This window comes from Diospyros lotus, chromosome 6, assembly GCF_014633365.1.
Source record: "Diospyros lotus cultivar Yz01 chromosome 6, ASM1463336v1, whole genome shotgun sequence".
Taxonomy (NCBI): domain Eukaryota; kingdom Viridiplantae; phylum Streptophyta; class Magnoliopsida; order Ericales; family Ebenaceae; genus Diospyros; species Diospyros lotus.
The window spans coordinates 24629880-24648219 of NC_068343.1; the positions used below are offsets into that span (position 1 = coordinate 24629880).

Below are 18340 nucleotides of genomic sequence, written 5' to 3' on the forward strand. Positions count from 1 at the left end.
CCACACAAATCACTTAGCATATCATGAGTTTCACACTCATGCATTATCTTTAAGATGACCCTAAAAAGACATATCATACTAAAAGATAAACCTATCAAGGTTTTTTGACCTTAAATATTCTCAAGGTAACCTTAACAAATATTCTATCAAAGCATATACTTAACCAATAAGAATAATATAATTTCTATATATACAAAACATATTAATAAGCCTATGAGAATATAATATAAGAGGACATTAAAGTTTTGGCATAATGCAATCATCATTAAAACATTCATAACATAAAACTCAACATGGGGCATCTAGAATTTCTTTGTCATGGAAGTCTTTTTCGGGATTGCTCATCGGAGACCAGTAATAACTTCTTCTGTTGAAGGACTTAATCATTTTCTTCATATTAGTCGTCTTTTGAGCTCTACGGTCGAAGGTTTGTTGTCAATCTTATTGTTCCATCTTATTACTGGTTTAAGAGAGTTCCAACCTCCCTCTGTGGGGGTGTTGGCCATAGTTTCTAAGTATTTCCCTTTCTGAAGGCTTCGCCTACTTGCCCTTTAACGATCAGCCCCTTCTTGATTTCCTCGTTGGGAGAATCTTGGGTATGAACCCCTTGTGTAGGAGACCTTGGTTGATTGTCTCGAGAGTGGCCTCCTAATAAGAGTTGTTTCCTAGTACCTCTTGACAGACCCTATATGACGAAGTCGTTTCTGGTATAAACTTCCTCAAGGTGGTTGGCATCACACCATGAGTAACCAAGCTTTGTAACATTCTTGCTATTTCACGAAGGGCTTGCATCCCTTTAGCATGCTGCTGTCGTAGGGCCTCGTACTCTGCTTAGGGAACCATAGACATGGCATGTTCACTCGAGCCAATGTGATTGGGAAAATAGGGCCCCAAAAGGGCACGTGAGGTGTTAAAGGGCGAAACTTGGAACTAAATCTCCAATGGGTGTGGATACCTTGTGAAGGCTGGCTGACTTTCATGAGGTTGCTGATGAGTAAAGGATGGATGACCCTCACGAGGGGACTGATGGGTGAAGGATGGCTAGCCCTCACATGGATGTTGCTAGGTGAGGGATGGATGGGCCTCATGGGAGGATTGATGGGTGAAAGGTACTTGGCCCTTATGTGGATGTTGTTGGATGAGGGGTAATTGACCCTCATGGGAAGACTAGTGGCTAAGGGGTAGCTAGCCCTCATGGGATGGTTGTTGATGATCTTCAACACGAGAGAAGGTCTCTTATTAAGCTGAATGAGCGCCACGAGAGATGGTTTGTCAGCTACTTCGAGTTTGTGCAATGATAAGTGAGTGCTTCTTGGCCTTTTGTTAGTTTTCCATAGACAATGCCAATTGTTGTTGCTTAACTACAATAATGAATTTAGGTATGGAAGACCGTCTAAGGATGGCATAAGAATGATAGTGATGGATAACCCCTTTAAGTGATAGATGACTTGGCTAGAAGAAATCGGTTAGAGGTGTGGGTGACGATCCCTGCATAGACCCTTTGATGCCTAAGTTAGCCTCTCAAAAGTATGGAATACTTGAACACATGAAGAAAATGTGAGTGGGAGAGACGTTGTACCCCAATGTGGGGAACATCCCCCTATTTATAATGATGGAAAAGGCCAACAGCTGTCAGGTGATTCGTTGTTCTCAACGAGTAACTTTGGGATAGTTTTGATCAAGTCTTGTGGAGGCGAGGGGCGTGGGCTCACGGGCATGTAGGTCCGAGAGTGGGCGTGTGGGCATGGGCACAGGCACGAGACACCCACGAGTGAGGGTCACTCAAGGGTGCTAGTGCATACGCGCTAGCACAGCGGCACAAATTTGTGCTATGACTTGCCTATGCAAATGCACGACACCCCTAAGTGACCCTCACTCGGGGGGTGCAAGGGTGGCGACTATCCCCTAGTGACCCCCACCTAGGGGCCTGGGGTGGCTGCTTGGTTGCCACGTGGCGAGACCCTGCTCGTAGGGGAAGGGTCTCCTGCCTCTCAAACGCCACGTGGCTTGACCTAGTCCGCACGGGAAGAGTGTCCCCTGCCTTGTTACCATTTGTCGATCGCTACACTTGAGTGATTCTCACTCGGTGGGTGCCGGGATGGGCCCGAGGCTACCATGCAGGGGCCTGACCTCATTTCTCTAAGCCCTTAGCTAATTTTTTGCTAATCCATATTGTAGATTTATTTTATTAGGCGTAACATGTAGATATTATAAAATTTATTTTTATATTTATTTTATTCCACATTAAATGATATTAATGTGTAGTTATCAAAGTTCATCAAAAACTGGATCACCAAATACTCTCTACAAGATACAGTTTTTGAGTGTATATTATAAATCATAAAATAATAATATTTATGAATTATAGTTTGATTTCAATTTTTTTTTCGACAATCTAAAACAAAAATGATAAACCGAAAATTTTAAAATGTACAAACCAAACCATATTTAAGAAAATTTAAATCGAACTCAATTAATAGGATCAAACCACACTAACGGGTTTGGTTTGATCTAACAGGTTGGTCCGAATTATGCGTACCTATAAAGTTCACAAATCAACTTTAGTCGTATTCATTTTTAGGTTGAAACTCCCTTTGTATTGTGGTTTATCTAACAAACGGGAACAAAAATCGAAAAAATATTGAAAAATATTATTTAAACACGAATTTTTGATATTTGATATTAATAATTAAAAAATTATATGTGAAATTATTCACTGCATAGTAAATAATCACCCGTCACTAAATAAGACATGATTTTTTGACAATTTATATTGAGTGTTTAAATAATATTCTCAAACAAATACCGTTTAATTCTCTGCACCTCTGCAGAGAAAATACTGGTGACTAACCTGAACATTTAGGTTGAATTGGGTGGCGGAATGGCTTTTTGACCATTTTGCCCTTCATCAACAATGACTTTAACGGTTTTTCTTTTTTACAATTTGGCCACACAATTCAGCCTAGATTTTCAGACCAATGTCATTATTCCTGCAAGGGATAGGCCTTATACCAGAAGCTACCTGTATCAGATGTAATAGCAATTAAAACCAACTTATTCTCAATATAACACCAAGTCCTCTTGAAGAATAAATAGTGTGGATGCACTCAATTGGTTCGTGTTACGGTTGGTACAAGATGATTATTCCTGATACCAGCCTGGTTTCCTAGATCAAATGACCAGTTGATCGGAACTTTACAACAACTTGTAATATTAAGCTTGCATGTAAATTTCTGAAGATTAAAAGAATGCCATAGCCTACAGATAATTTGACCATGGACATTTTTGAAAGGAAAATCATCCTAAGGAGCTATGCCAAATTGAACCAGAAAACCTAGGGGCTTAAGTTGAGGAGAGGGCGCTGCAGAGTGATCTGTATGCATCTACACATAGTTTGAATTTCTCTTCTGCCATTGCCTGCACACAATTGTCTATAAGTTTTTACGAAATTATATCTTTTGACAAACCTGATACTTCTTGAAAGGAATCAAAACTAAAATGAAATCGAGTATCAGCTGATGTACAATTTACAGAACCAGATTTTCACTGGAATATAGAATCCCTACATATTGATTATCCCTTGTGATACAGATGAAATGAAGTTCTTATAAACATTAAAAAGAAAAAAGAAATAGAAGTTGTACAAGATTTGCTTCGCAAAGAGTTTGTTTCCACGACTTGAACCCATGACCAAAAAGTCACAAAAGAGAAATGTCTTGGAAAAATGAATGCAAGTTAGATCACCTCATGCCGTAGTTCAAAGGAATGAGCTCCAGGGGATAAAAAGAAAACTAGACCTTTATCTCTCAGGGGATCAAAAAAAATTATGGATCCACCAGAAATTCAATTCAGCTGGAGTGCCCAGTTTGGAAACATCCACAATTTTTGTTTCCAAATGGCAACCCATGGTCTATCCATCCAACAAATGCTTTACCACTGATCCAGATGGGAAAAATCAACCTAGTTTATGACTAAGATAGTATAACAACCCTTATTACATGGTAGAAGGAAAGAAAGACACTTTACTTAACATTTTCCATGATCAACTCTAATATAGAAAATGGTACCCAAAAAAAGGGAGAATAATGATGATCTAAATTGGTGGGCATATGCATCTCTCAATGAGGCTGGTAACTAATTATTTATGTAAGGTATGTCAGGTGCAGCACCCTCAAAACTCTATAAGAGTAAAAGTAATTATTGGGAACAATTAGGATTATAAACAAACCTGAGAGGGGCCTTGATGCTTATCAGGATGCCACTTTAAAGCTGATATGCGAAAACTGCAAGAAAGTTCCATCAAGTCATATTGTTGAAGATAAAAAAAAGCAAATATATACCATTAGTCCTGGTACAACAAAGAGCAAAGACATGAGCACTTACGCATTCTTGACATCATCTATATTTAAAGGACCTTGTAGGGGTAGATCGAGTATTCTTCTGTCAGAAGATGAGCCAGCGAAATTAGAAGATTCATCATCAGTCTCAATGTCACTTTCATTCTGCCAGTTTTTATCTCTACCATTTTGCCAGTGTGAGTGTTCTCTCCACTCAAACCCATTTGTAGAGTTTTGAGAATAAGACTGCTGCTCCCATGATTTGAATGACCAAGTATAACATCGAGTTCCAAATTTTGCTTGAAAGATTGGGTCAGGATGTTCATCAAAATCATCATCAAGTTTCTCTCTTCGAAACTTATCTATGAATGGAAAACAAATGCAAAGGGAAAATTCAGCAGAATGCAAAAAGATAAATTTACTGAATATTGAAGAGGCCCCAAGGCCTTAATTCTTTATAATTAGATCTCTCCCTTCTTTTAGCTGTATGTCATGCATGGGAGTGTGGCTGATTCGTCTTCTTCACCGATTTCTTCCCCCCTCTCTCTCTTCCAGTCACCGATGGTCCCACCTGTGATGGGTTTTCTTGATTTTGTATACTTTTTTGGTTTTTTACTTTTAGTTAATTTAGATTTAATTAAGATTTACTGAAGGCGTGAGTAACGTAGGGGTGCTTGGACACAAAACTACTTTCAGAAGCATTTTCAAAGCACGGGGGGACTCCGTGCAAATGACCCAAACTAGGGGGGTCTGGGTGTAATTTACCCGAGATATTTTTTGCACCCTATAAAATTTTCCTTGCTAGTAATCCAGTTTCAAAAGATATAAACAAGCACTGGTTTCTGGTTTTTGTAACCAACTTAACCAGTCTTGTGTGAGAAAAGCTGCAGTCTGTTGCTTTTCATACAGTTGCAGAATGTGGATAAAGAGAGTACGTGAACGTAACTTTGAGTGAGTTCACATGAAATCAATTGGCAGTGAAGCCTTTCTCCTTCCACCTTTACTAAACAGCATTCAGCTAATGGCTTCTACTGGTATTTCAATCTTAATGCAAGGAAAACTTTAACTTTACATGCATAATTAGAAATACTAACCCGAAAACCTAAGGCCAATTCCCTTCGTTGTTTTCAGTTTTCTAAAACAGTGAAAACGTGTTTACTTTCATATTTTCAAAATTGCATTTTTGAAAAAAAACTCAAAACAACAAAAAGTTGTTTTAGTTCTTTTTATCACATACACACTTAAAATTTTCAAAACACAGAAAATGATATAGACAAAAAGAACGTGTTTTCAGTAATTTCAAAACAGACACTCAAAATACAAAACTGAAAATTGAAACACGAAGAGAACAACCCTTAAGTTATTTACAAAGGAAGGTTGAACATTACAATCTTGCTAAATTAAGTCAAATGGCCCAACTTGCAAGATTCTTAACAATTCATAGGTAGATTTTGAAACTCATGTCAAACCGAGTTTATTTGGCTTTGTTTGATTTGGTTCCTAAGTGCTCCCTGTTCAGTTCTGGTAGACATGTTGGTAACCACCTTAGGTCCATTGAGTTCTGGGTGCAAGGTGAACATGATCTCTAAAAACCTTGTGGACCATTACCCCTTACCCAATTTAGGCACAAAAGTACAACGCACTCTACGCTATCATAGTAGTGTTTTCATAAATTGCTTGCGTGGCTATACTTCACTGTACATGTACTAAAATCATTACATACAGATACAAGAAATTAAAGATACACTATACGGAACAATGCATGGATGAAGTCATTGGTGTAGGACCAAGGAGAGAGAACAGATGATGAGAGAAGAATGAACAGAGAGAGAGAGAGTGTGTAAAGCTATTTTGGATTTTGCTAGTGTATGAGCTCATCTTAGCCAACAAGGTTTTGAGAAGGGACGAACATAATCACATAAAAATAGAGTATCAACTGCCCAAATGGACTACTAGCTTATGAGACAAAAGCGCAACTTATGTTATAAGGATTGTAAAGTTAAACTAAGAGAATGTCAGACAACTGAACAGACTTCTGGTTAATGACATCCATATCAAAAATGGGAAGAAAAATTACACAAAATAAAGCTCAAGCATCAGATGGTGGGATTTAAGGTGAAAAAAAAAAAAATTTAAGGAGAAACTGTAATAGAAGAGATGGGACGGAAGAAAGAGAGGCACTAACCAAATCAGTAGTGATCCTCAGCCAAAAAAAAGAAAAAGAAGGAATAGCAGTAGCCAACTTCACTCCTGATTTGGTTAGCTACTGCTATTCAAAGTACAACAAAAAATGGCTCTAGGAGAGTTATGGACAGAAATCTCAAATCAAAGAGTCTTAGTGGACAAAATAAGAGTTACAAGAGAAAATCAAAACAAAGAGATCTTGCTGCAAGAATTTACATCAATGTCATAATGAAAAAACCTAACAAGGTATGGTTTAGCCAAAAAAGAAGCAAAAAAAAGGAAGCAATTATTGAAGAAAATCAAAAGCTTATGAAAATTATATCAACTAGATATAAGAGATGAAGAAAGAGATGTATATATTAGCTAAAGTAAGAGAGAGAAAAACAATGCCAAGTGAAATTAAACCAAAAATTACTAGTAAATGACGGGATGATCAAGGAGAGATGGAACGAGTATTTCTCTAAATTATTCAATAAAGATGGAGAAACAAGTATTTGGTTGGGGCATCTTAGTAACTCTAAAGAATATAGAAAGTACATATTTTATAGACATTTATGTCCAAATGAAATAAAGCAAGCATTGAAAAGGATAAAAGAATATTAAATCAGTTAAAATGGGTAATAACATATCGATAGAAGCACGGAAATGCATTGGAGAAGAAATTCTCTTTTTTTTTTTTTTTTTTCTGTTAATGAGATTATTTAGTGTGATCCTTAAATCAAAAAGTATGTCATACAAGTGGGAGTAGGGCACTTTAGCACATATTTACAAGAATAAAGGAGATGTTCAAATTTGTGAAAATATAGAGGAATCTAGCTATAGCTAGAAACAAGGTTGTTAAAATTGAGATTTTAAGTGGGATCGTAAGAGGGTCCATAAAATCATATCGTAAAATTGAATCGTAATATCGTAAGATTTTACGGATAATTAAAAATATTCTTTAATTTATATAAATATATACTTATAATCACATAATCCTTATTATAAATAAAATACATATACATACAAACTAAAAGATATCAATTGTACTTGTTAGTTTCACCATGTCAACTAAGTGATGGAACACAACTATATCAATTATCTTCATTCACCACCATCTCATAAAACTTCTCCATATGAAGATGGTGTTGAAACTTCATTTCATCATTACTCCGCCAGGGGATATTATCCACTACCGGTCCCAAACTCGGATAAAGGAGGAGGGTTGCGTTAGGTAGCCGACAGCCAGCGTAAAACCTAGTCAGATCCAAATATGAATTCTAGACAAACTATCTGTTGGGATGTAACCCACATAGAAGTCTAGAATTCATGTAGTCAACCCCACATAGTGGGATAACAGCTGGATATGTTATTTATACAAACTAAAAGATACACACATGAATAGAGACCATATGCAATAAAATTATGACAGTGGATAGTAAATTCCCTGAAAATTGTAGCAATGAGAGTAATATTAATATCTATAAAAAAATATATGTATATATGTATATATATATATATGACTTGTACAACTGTACAAGGGTCAAAAGCAGAAGCAATCGGAATTCGGACAGCAATCGAACACACTCGTACATGGGTCAAATTCATTCACTATACCTTTGATTTTGAGGCTTTGAACTTTGAAGGAAGGTGAATGAACAGTGAACGAACAAAGCTGAAACAGAGCAGAGAGCTAGAGCACATAGACAGCAATTGGAAGCACCGCCACCGATCAACCTTGTCGCAGCAACCATTGGCATCGATCAAACACATCGCAGCAAGCATCGGCACTAATGAAGCACGTCGCAACAAGGGGGAATGCTGATCGCTTACTCTCAGCTGTTTAGGGTTTGCATAGAAAGACCAAAATAGGGAAGGAACCAAGACTTATATACATATATACATATATGTTGGCCTGGAAACTAAAGCCAAAGAGTGAACTCGGTAAACTCGAAACTCGGACCGAGTTTAACAAGTTGACTCGCGATCCTTGTCTGAGTCTACCACAACCGATTTTACATGCGAGTTGACTCATTTTATAGCTGTTGACTTGTAAACTCATAAAATAATACGAGTCAACTCGCAACTTTAAAAACAATGGCTAATAAGCCACATCATGAAACTTTGGGAGAGTGATTGAACAAAGATTAAGAGCAGAAACCAAGGTGCCAAAAAACCAATTCAATTTCATGCTTGGTAGATCAATAATAGAAACTATATATTTGTTAAGCCGCCTAATGGAGAAGGTACAAAGATAAATAAAAGGATTTATATATGGCCCCAAGTCTATATGCCATACATTTGCTCGAAGTTGAACTCTAGTCAAAGTGGTTTTCTATGTTCACCCAATCCCATTTAACACAATGTCTATTTGGTTGTGATAGTCAAGCCCTTATATTTCAAGTTTATTAATGTAAATGTGATGGAGCAAAGTGTAATTATTTCTACACTAGATTAAAATTAACATATTTGTGCTTCAGTTGCAGAAAGAGGCTAGTTTTATCCTAAAATGAAGTAACAAAAAGTCTACATCCCCCTCACACGTCATGTACTAACGAGTAAGGGGGGATAACTGTAATTAGAATGTAATAGAAGGGAAAAGTAGTATATGAGAAAATATGATGTTGGGGGGGGGGGGGGGGGGTTGTACCGAGTTTGTTGCTACATTGGCCGCTGGTACACTCCCAGCACATGTAGGCAGTTACCCACACATGGGGGAGGATAGGATCAAGCTATAAAAACCGCTGATCCCTTCCACAGATGATAAGAAAATACATAAAACAAATTATGAATTTCTCTCTCTAAATTCTCTCTCATTCTCCCTCTTTCTCTCTTAATCCTTCCATTGATAGAGAATTACTTGTCAGATCCTTAGGGAGCTGACATTTTTGGAATTAGAGAGAACGGGCATCGATCAAATTCCTGAGAATTCATCACCATGGTCGATGGAATGAGAATGAAACAAATGGAGTCTCAATTGTAGCAGGTTACTGCAGCGATGGCGGAGATGCAAACGAGAATGAGAACTCTGAAATCCTCTATCGGAACAGGGATGGATAACTATACTAACCAAGTGATGGAAAGGTGGCATGAAGAGAACCAAGAGCAGAGTACTCTGCTACGGGAACAATTGATGGAGCAAATTGTAATACCCGGTATTACATGGTATTGAAAATAAATAAATTTTGGATTATTTTGAAATGATCCCGGGTGGCCCGGGAAGCCCAAGGGTAAATTTCGAGCAATTAATTAATAAAATTGTCGAATTCGCAGCTGGGAGTGCCTCGGGACTTGGATGTCTAGGGAAGAGGGCAAGAGATTGATGAGCGTCTCGAGATGAAATTAATGACGCTGGAAGCAGTCCGACCGAGAATAATTTTCGGAATAAATTTTGTATAAGTCCGAGTGAGTGCCAATACCGAATAGTCGGAGGGGACCTCCTGGAAGCTGAGGGGACCCTAGGGGTGGTTCGGTTTTCTGAGTAAGGCAACCCTTAAGTGTTTTCGGGTCGAATAAAGGTCCCGTGCAGGCGCAGGGACGAGGTCGGTATTCCCAAGTAGCGGTCGGCTATTAATTTTTGATAAAAATCGAGATGTGGTGTGGCTTGATGATAATTTAATTAAGCCTTGGAGGGTCAAAGTGTTATTATTAAAAGTCTCAAGCGTAATTAAAATTCCTTAAGTGGGATTAATGATAAAATAGGGGGATTAAAGGCTTTATATATGTAATTATATATATATAGGCGTGGGTATATATATAGGCAGAGTCGCGGGCTGCTGCCATTTCAAAATTTGAAATCAAATAGGAGAGAAAGAGTGAGGGCCGAGAGCCTTCGTGCGATTGCAAGCAAGAGAGATCGAGAGAAAGCTTGCGAGAGAGAGAGTGAGAGCGCGAGAGGGAGGTAGCTGCGCTCGACCATGGAAGAAGCAGCCTTGAGCTGCTGTTGCAATGACCAAAAGAAGCAAGGCCAATCGGCCATGGGGTCGCGAAGAAGCAGCAGCAACCACCGCGGTGATGAGCGGCGATGTGCTTGCTGAAGAAGGCCGAAAGCAGCAAAGGCAACGGCGGCCATGGCTGGTTGCAACGATGCTGAAAGCATCGGCCATGGCAGAGACGGTTGTTGCGGCCAGAGGCAGCGGCGCTTGCAGCAAGCTTAGCCGGCTATGGAGGTTGCTCGGAGCAGCAGCGGCGTGGGGAGCGACCAGCTGTGGTCGCGATCAGCTGTGAGGCATCGGCAGCCATGGCGGCTGCGGTAGCAGCGGGCGGAGCCAGGAGCAACAGCCACGGTCGTTGGCGCTCGTGATGGTGGAGACCGGTGGAGGCAATGCTGGAAGGTGGCTCACGGCCGTGCGCAGCAGTTGGAACGGACCTGTTTGCACGCGAGGAAGAAGCAGCCGCGGGGAGGAGGAAGATGAACAGTGCGCGTGCAGGGGGAGGTGCGGGAAGAAGAGAAGAAAGGAGGAAAAAGAAAAAAAAAATAAAAGGTAAATAAATTATGGAAAATAAGGAAAAATAGTCGAAAAATCCAGGAAAATATGGAAAAAGTCTTGGAAATTATTTTGGGGCTTGATGAGCTTGCCGGAAGCTCGAAATTTGGATTTTTGAGCACAAGTGGTTTCTCGAGAGGCAAGGCCGATGTGGGCGTTTAGCTGCTTTTCTCTTCAGATTAATCGAGGTAATTAATTTATTTCTTTTCAAAATAATTTGATTATGAGAGATAATGAATTGTGTCGTAGTGGTTGGATTGAACCCTCGGTGGGGTTGATCGGAAGTTGTTGTCGGGTGAGTTTTTGCAATGTGTGGCGAAGTTGAGGGCATTGGTTTAATGCCGGATGTTAATGGAGTTGGGTTTTGTGTGTTTTGCATCTAGGTTTGATCGGGGAGGCGGTGATCCTAGAGGAACTAGAGGTTCGGGCTGGAGTTCGTGCCGAGGCGGAGTTGAGGCTTCGAGCCAGGTAAGGGACGGCCCCAGGTGGAGGTGGACTTGCAAGTTGGTAAATATGCTTGATAATGTTTTTATGTTGCACTGGCATGTAGTGGTTATATCTTGTGTGATGCAAGAACTAGTGGACCTGTGGCCATATGGAGGACTAGTGGTGGGGGCTGATAGGTTGATGCCTCAAACCTTAGTGGGTTGTGAGGATGTGTAATCCTAGCCTCATTTGCATGCATTTGGCATACATAAACATGATTATACTCATATTTACATGCATTGCACCCTTACTGAGTCTTTGTGACTCACGAGGTTTTACCTCATGTGTAGATGTTGCAAGTCCAGATGCAGGCAGGGATGGCGCCGGGAGGCTGTTGTGGCAATTAGCCTTGTTGCCTGAGATGTGTTGTTGTGTATTCCCCTGTAATTTTTATATGTATTCATGTAATTGAATGTAAGCGATATTGAGCACTAGATGTATTTAATTGTGTAATCATCATAGTGTGATAAATGATTGTGAGATGGTTCTTTGGATATGGCTTAGTTGGCCAAGATGAGTTTCGGACCAAGTAAAGATCAGCAAGGTACGTTCTCATAAATCCCCAATACTCAGCGAAGTGTTTGTATGCTAGCTTGTGCCTGGGTCACCTCTGGCTTGCTATGGGGCGAGCTGAAGAGAGGTGAAGCTCACTCGGGTTTCGGGTCTCAGTCCGCTGTGTCTTCTTGATTGAGTTAGGACCAATTCCTGAGTGGAGCGAAGGGAAGGACGAAGCCTAGTTCCCACCTAGGGCGTTTCTCTTGAAACATAGTCCAACCCTTCAGTTGTGGTTTGATAGGTGAGTAATCTGATCGATTATTTATCAGTGGCACCCGTAAGTGGGAGCGGGTCGTTACACAAATGCACCAGTTTGTGAGGCTGTTTGCATCCCAACAACCGATAAGATTCATTGCTAAATTTCCTCCTAGAGAGGTTGAAGCCAATCCTTCTCGGAGTAGGAATGGAGCACCAACTAGTAGGATCATTGGAGTTTGAGTTGGAATCGAAGATTGTAAGGGAGAATACGCTGGAAAGAAGGCCAGGAGCTTAGGCTAATCGTAATCAACCAAGCTTCCCTGTGCCATAACTAGATATTCCACTCTTTGATAGGGAGAATCCGAGATGGTGGATAAGGAGGTGTAAAAGGATGTTCTCCCTATATCAAGTGTAGGAACAATAGAAGATCACTCTGGCTCTGCTTACTTGAATGATATGGGAGATGCATGGTTTCAAGGGTGGATTATAGTGAAGGAAGAAAGCCCATAGAATGTATTTGCTGATGATCTTTGTGAGGGATTTGGAAATAAAAGCATGAGGGATGTAATTGAGGAATTTAATAAGTTCAAACAAGAGGGAACAAGTGCATGTCTATCAGCTCAAGTTTGAAGAGCTAAGATCCTTAATGATAGTGCACAATCCCCATTTGTCTGAGGAGTATTTTGTGTCGAGTTTTATTAGTGGCCTAGGGATGAAGTGAGGCCAATGGTGAAAATGGTGCAGCCTTGAACAGTTAAGCAAGCTGTTGAGAGTGCGAGGCTACAAGAATTGACCATCGAGGCTTTGATGAAAAAGTAGAGGGATTAGACAAGGGGGGTGATCTCAAGGGGACAACAGGCCGAAAATAGAGTGTTGGGAAGGGATATGGGGCACAGTGGTAAGGGTGTACTAGCACTGCCCTCTACCACTCCTATTCCTACAAATGGAGGAAAATTGATGGAACAAAGACGTCAGGCCAGGCTATGCTATAGATGTGGAGACAAGTTTTTCCCGAGGCATAGGTGCAAAAGACAGTTACTGCTGGTAGAAAGAGAAGATGACCAAGAAGAGGAAAGAAGGGAGCCTTCCGAAACAGAAAAGGAAGATAAAGGAGAAATCTCATTCCATGCCTTGAAAGGGGTGGCCAAAAGTAAGATCATTAAGGTGGAGGGAAAAATAAACAATTATCATAGCTTCTTGGATGAAGCTATGGCAAAGAGCCTGGGGTGTGAGATCATTCACTCTTAACCCCTCTCAATAACAGTAGCTAATGGCAGCAAGGTCCTAAGTTAATCAGCGTGCAAGGGGTTTTGTTGGGAGATGAATGGGGAGGATTTCACAGCTAACTTGAGGTTACTCAAGTTGGGGGGTAGTGAAGTGGTGCTTGGTATTGATTGGATGAAGAGGGTAAGTCTAATTATGATACGGACACTGATCAAGACCCGATCCAAGCCAAGGCTGAGCCGACCACGTTGGAACAGTAGCACCAGAATAATATTTTAATACTTTATATGTTTTAGAATTCTACTTGATTTAGGATTCTATTTCATGTTTTTACTTGATTTAGGATTCTACTTCATGTTTCTACTTGATTTAGGATTCTACTTCATGTTTGATTAGGGTTTTATTTTTATTAGGATTCTAGTTGACTTTTACTTAGGATTTATTTCTATTAGGATTTTAGTTGGATTTTGTTTACAAATATTAGATGGATTTGGATTAGTCAAACACTATAAATATGCCTAGGATCTAGAGTTTGTAATCAAGTTTTCTCAATACAAATTTTAGCAACCTACTTGGATTTTCTTAGCAAAACAATCTTCTTTTTGCGTCTTCTTGAAAGCCAAGCTTCGGCCATTGAACTTTGTTCTTTCAACGGTTTATTTTGGTGTGTTTTTTTCACACTTACACTACACACTGCGTCAAATTAGCTTCGATTTTAATAAAATGGAGGTAACTTTCAAGAAAGATGGAAGAAGAAAGACCCTAATGGGTAACCATGAAGTGGGGGTATGCAAGATGATTTGGGGGAAGAAGCTACAAAGAATGATCAAGAGTAAGTTCTCTCTGGTGGCACAACTATTCTCCATTCATGCCATGGAACCTATAGGGGACGATTTAGAGCAAGAAGGAGAAATAACAATGACTGTGAGCAGCCACTCCCATGATCAAAGGAAGGTACATGAGATGGACTCTCTTAATATACTTTTAATTGAGTTCAAGGACCTCTTTATGGAACCCAACTCCCTTCCACTCGAGAGACCCTTTGACCGCACTATAAATCTTAAGCCAAACACAAAGCCTATCAATGTAAGCTCTAGTTACCAACCAAGACAAAAAACCCAAATTGAAAGACTCATCAAAGACATGTTACACAAGTCTATTATTCAACCAAGCCACAACCCTTTTGCACCACCCGTATTACTTGTCAAAAAGAAAGAGGTTCATGAAGGTTTTGTGTTTACTATCGTCAACTAAATGCCATAACCATCAAAGACAAGTTTCCTATATCTATTGTGGAAGACTTGCTTTATGAGCTTAAATATGCTACTGGTTTTTCCAGACTAGACCTTAGATCAGGCTACCATCAAATTCGAATGAAACCTAAAGACATTCCCAAAACAGCTTTCAAAACCCACCAAGGGCATTATGAATTCTTAGTTATGCCCTTTGGGTCTCACTAACGCCCCAGCTACCTTTCAGGCGTTAATGAGTCGGATTTTTGAGCCCTACCTTCACAAATTCATCCTAGTGTTTTTTGATGATATTCTAATCTACAACCCTTCCTTTGTTAAACATCTTGGCCACCTAAAAACCACTTTTGAGGTCCTTTCCTTAGGCTCAATCAATTGTATATCAAAGAATCAAAATGTGCCTTTGTATAGGGACAAGTGGAGTATTTAGGCCACATTATATCCATTGTAGGGGTAAGCATTGACCCTAAGCAAGGTGGCCGCCATGGTTAAGTGGCCAAGGCCTCACAATGTCAAAGGCCTTAGGGGTTTCTTAGGACTAACCGGTTACTATCACCAGTTTGTTAAGGATTAAGGCATCATCAACCAACCCCTAACAAAATTGTTGAAGAATGATGGGTGCCATTGGGATTCTAAGGCAGAGGAGGTTTTTTGCAAGCTTAAGAAGGCTATGAGTGAGGTGCCTATTCTGGGGCTGCCCGACTTCAATAAGCCATTCATCCTTGAAGCGGATGCTAGTGCTAGTGGGATTAGGGTTGTGTTGGTTCAAGAGGGCAGGCCATTGGCTTTTCTTAGCCAAGCACTAGCTCCAACACATCTTGGATTGAGCATCTACGAAAAGGAATTACTAGTAGTGTTAATGGCTATAGACAAATGGCGACATTACCTAGAAGGAGGTAAGTTTGTAATTAAAACAAACCATGAAAGTCTGAAATTCTTGCTATAACAAAGGTTGCATACTCAATTGTAATAGAAGGGAATGACTAAATTGATGGGATTGGATTACACAATCTAATATAGGAAGGGAAAGGAAAACCTAGCAGTAGATGCATTATCAAGGTGTTACGAGGAGGGCAACTTTGCTGTAATCACAATAGTAATCCCAGATTGGCGTAAAGAAGTAGTTTCAAGTTACGAAGCAAATGGGAAATCCAAGGAGCTTATTCAACAATTAGTGGTGGATCTAACGTCAAGGCCCGGGTATACACTGACTAATGGCTTGATCAAATATCAAGGGAGGCTGGTTATAGGGGATGATGAGGGACTGAGGAGAAAAATAATAGAAGCACTACATAACTCCCCCATAGGGGGACATTCGGGCGTTGTGAACACCTATCACAAGATCAAACAACTATTCCATTGGCTAGGGCTAAAGAGATATGTAATGGAATTTGTGTTGGGATATGATGCTTGCAGAAGGTGCAAGTCAGAGAATGTAGCTTCTCCAAGGCTATTACAGCCTTTGGAAATTCCAAGAGGACCTAGGGTGAGCATTTCAATGGATTTCATTTAAGGACTTCCCAAGTTAGAAGGGAAGGATTGCATCATGGTTATAGTGGACAGATTCACTAAATACAGCTATTTTATTGGATTAACTCATCCCTATACTACCCAAGAAATAGCTAAGTGTCAAAATGAGATTCTAACAAGGGAAAGTTTTCTCGCAATTCAATGGGAATTGCACAAGAACTGATGGATCAAGAGGGAAGAGAGAATAGAACGATAGAGAGAGAGAAATTGGGAGAGAGAGAGATTGAGAAGCGTGAGAGGGAAAAAAAATCAATTGTATTCTCAATGGATGCCTCTCACGACTGCAAAGGTAGGTTTATATACCAAGCCTTGGCACCAACAATTGGATGTTACATTTGAATTTGATCCATGTGCTCTAACTACCTTCTACTCCCATATTACAATAATACCCTCTTATCCTTCAGCCTTAGTAATCTCCTTATTTACATTATAGTCCCGTGATAATTCCCCCCCGCTAGAAACATTACTTGTCCTCAAGTAAGTCACAGTTGTAACGACTCGTTAATGGGTTTAGAATTTTATGAGAAATATAGCTAATTATGTGTGATGCATTTCAGATATTACAACAACATATCTAGCCTTTATCCCACTATGTGGGGTCAGCTATATAAATTCTAGACTTCCATGTATTTCTGTCTTTTGTCATATCTTCATTTAAGTCCATACACTTCATATCAAACTTTAATATATCTCTTAAAGTCTTTTTGGTTCTGCCTTTACCTCTTGTTTTGACTAATTGTTCCATTTCATCAATTCTCCTCACATGAGCGTCTCTTGGTCTTCTTCTCACATGACCAAACCATCTTAGTCTAATCTCTCTCATCTTCTCCTCAATTGGCACTACTCCTACCTTATTACGAATAACCTCATTTCTAATTTTATCTTTTCTTGTATGGCCGCACATCCATCTTAGTATCCTCATCTCCGCTACACTCGTCTTTTGCTCATGCTGGCATTTGACTGCCCAACATTTAGAGCCATACAACAAAAATAATCTTATAATTGTCCTATAGAATTTTACTTTCAGTTTTAATGGAATTTTACCATCACATAACACCCCCGATGTATTTCTCCATTTTAGCCAATCTGCCTTAATTCTATGCGTGACATCCTCGTGAATTTCTCCATCTTTTTGAATCACTTATCCCAAATATCGAAAATGGTCTTTTCCTTATATGGTTTAGTCTTCCAATTTTATTATAACATCCTTCACTCTTGCATTCTTACTAAATTTACATTCCATATATTATATTTTCCTTCTACTTAATTTAAATCCCTTAGATTCTAAATTGTTTCTCCACAACTCAAGCTTAGTGTTCACTCATTCTTTTGTTTCATCCACCAACACTATGTCATCTGCAAATAGCATACACCATGGCACCTCTGTCTGAATGTATTTAGTGAGTTCATTCATTACTAAAGCAAATAATAAATATGGACTTAGTGCAAAACCTTGATGCAGTCCCATTGTAATTTTAAACAATTCAGTATCCCATTCGCATGTTTTAACCCTTGTCTCTGCACCGTAATACATGTCCTTAAGGGCTTGTATATAGGCTATTCGGACTCATTTCTCCTCGAAAACCCTCCATAATACTTCTCTAGGGACTCTATCATAGGCATTTTCTAGATCTATAAACACCATATGCAGGTCCTTCTGATGATCCCGATACCTTTCCATTAGGCGCCTCATTAGGTATATAGCTTCCATTGTTGACCTATCAGGCATGAAACCAAATTGATCTTCTGAGACTATTTTTTTTTTTTAGCCTCTGCTCTATTACTCTCTTCCAGAGTTTCATGGTATAACTCATTAACTTAATTCTTCTGTAATTTTTACAATTTTGAATATCTCCTTTATTCTTGTATATAGGAACCAAAGTACTCTTCCTCCACTCATCTGGCATCTTTTTTTATTTAAGAATCGCGTTAAATAATTTTGTTAGCTAGGAGATGCCCTCTTCTCCCATGCATTTCCATGCTTCTATTGGTATATTATTCGGTCCCACCGCTTTATGATTTTTCATCTTTTTTAATGCTTGTCTTATTTTTTTTTGAACTTATGCGTCGATAAAATATATAGTTCGCGTTCCCTTTAGAGTTACTAAAA

The 18340-nt window shown here is 39.4% G+C and overlaps 1 protein-coding gene across 1 annotated transcript in view; it reads right to left on the minus strand.

The window, feature by feature from the left end:
• Positions 1 to 3041: 3041 nt before the first annotated feature.
• Positions 3042 to 18340, minus strand: part of LOC127803983 (uncharacterized) — a 29192-nt gene continuing 13893 nt past the window's right edge. The window contains exons 4-6 of the mRNA XM_052340666.1: positions 4384 to 4699; positions 4229 to 4283; positions 3042 to 3417 (exon numbers count right to left, since the gene is read on the minus strand). Coding sequence (XP_052196626.1) covers positions 3343 to 3417; positions 4229 to 4283; positions 4384 to 4699 — 446 coding nt within the window. The 3' untranslated portion in view covers positions 3042 to 3342. The remainder of the gene's footprint in view (positions 3418 to 4228; positions 4284 to 4383; positions 4700 to 18340) is intronic.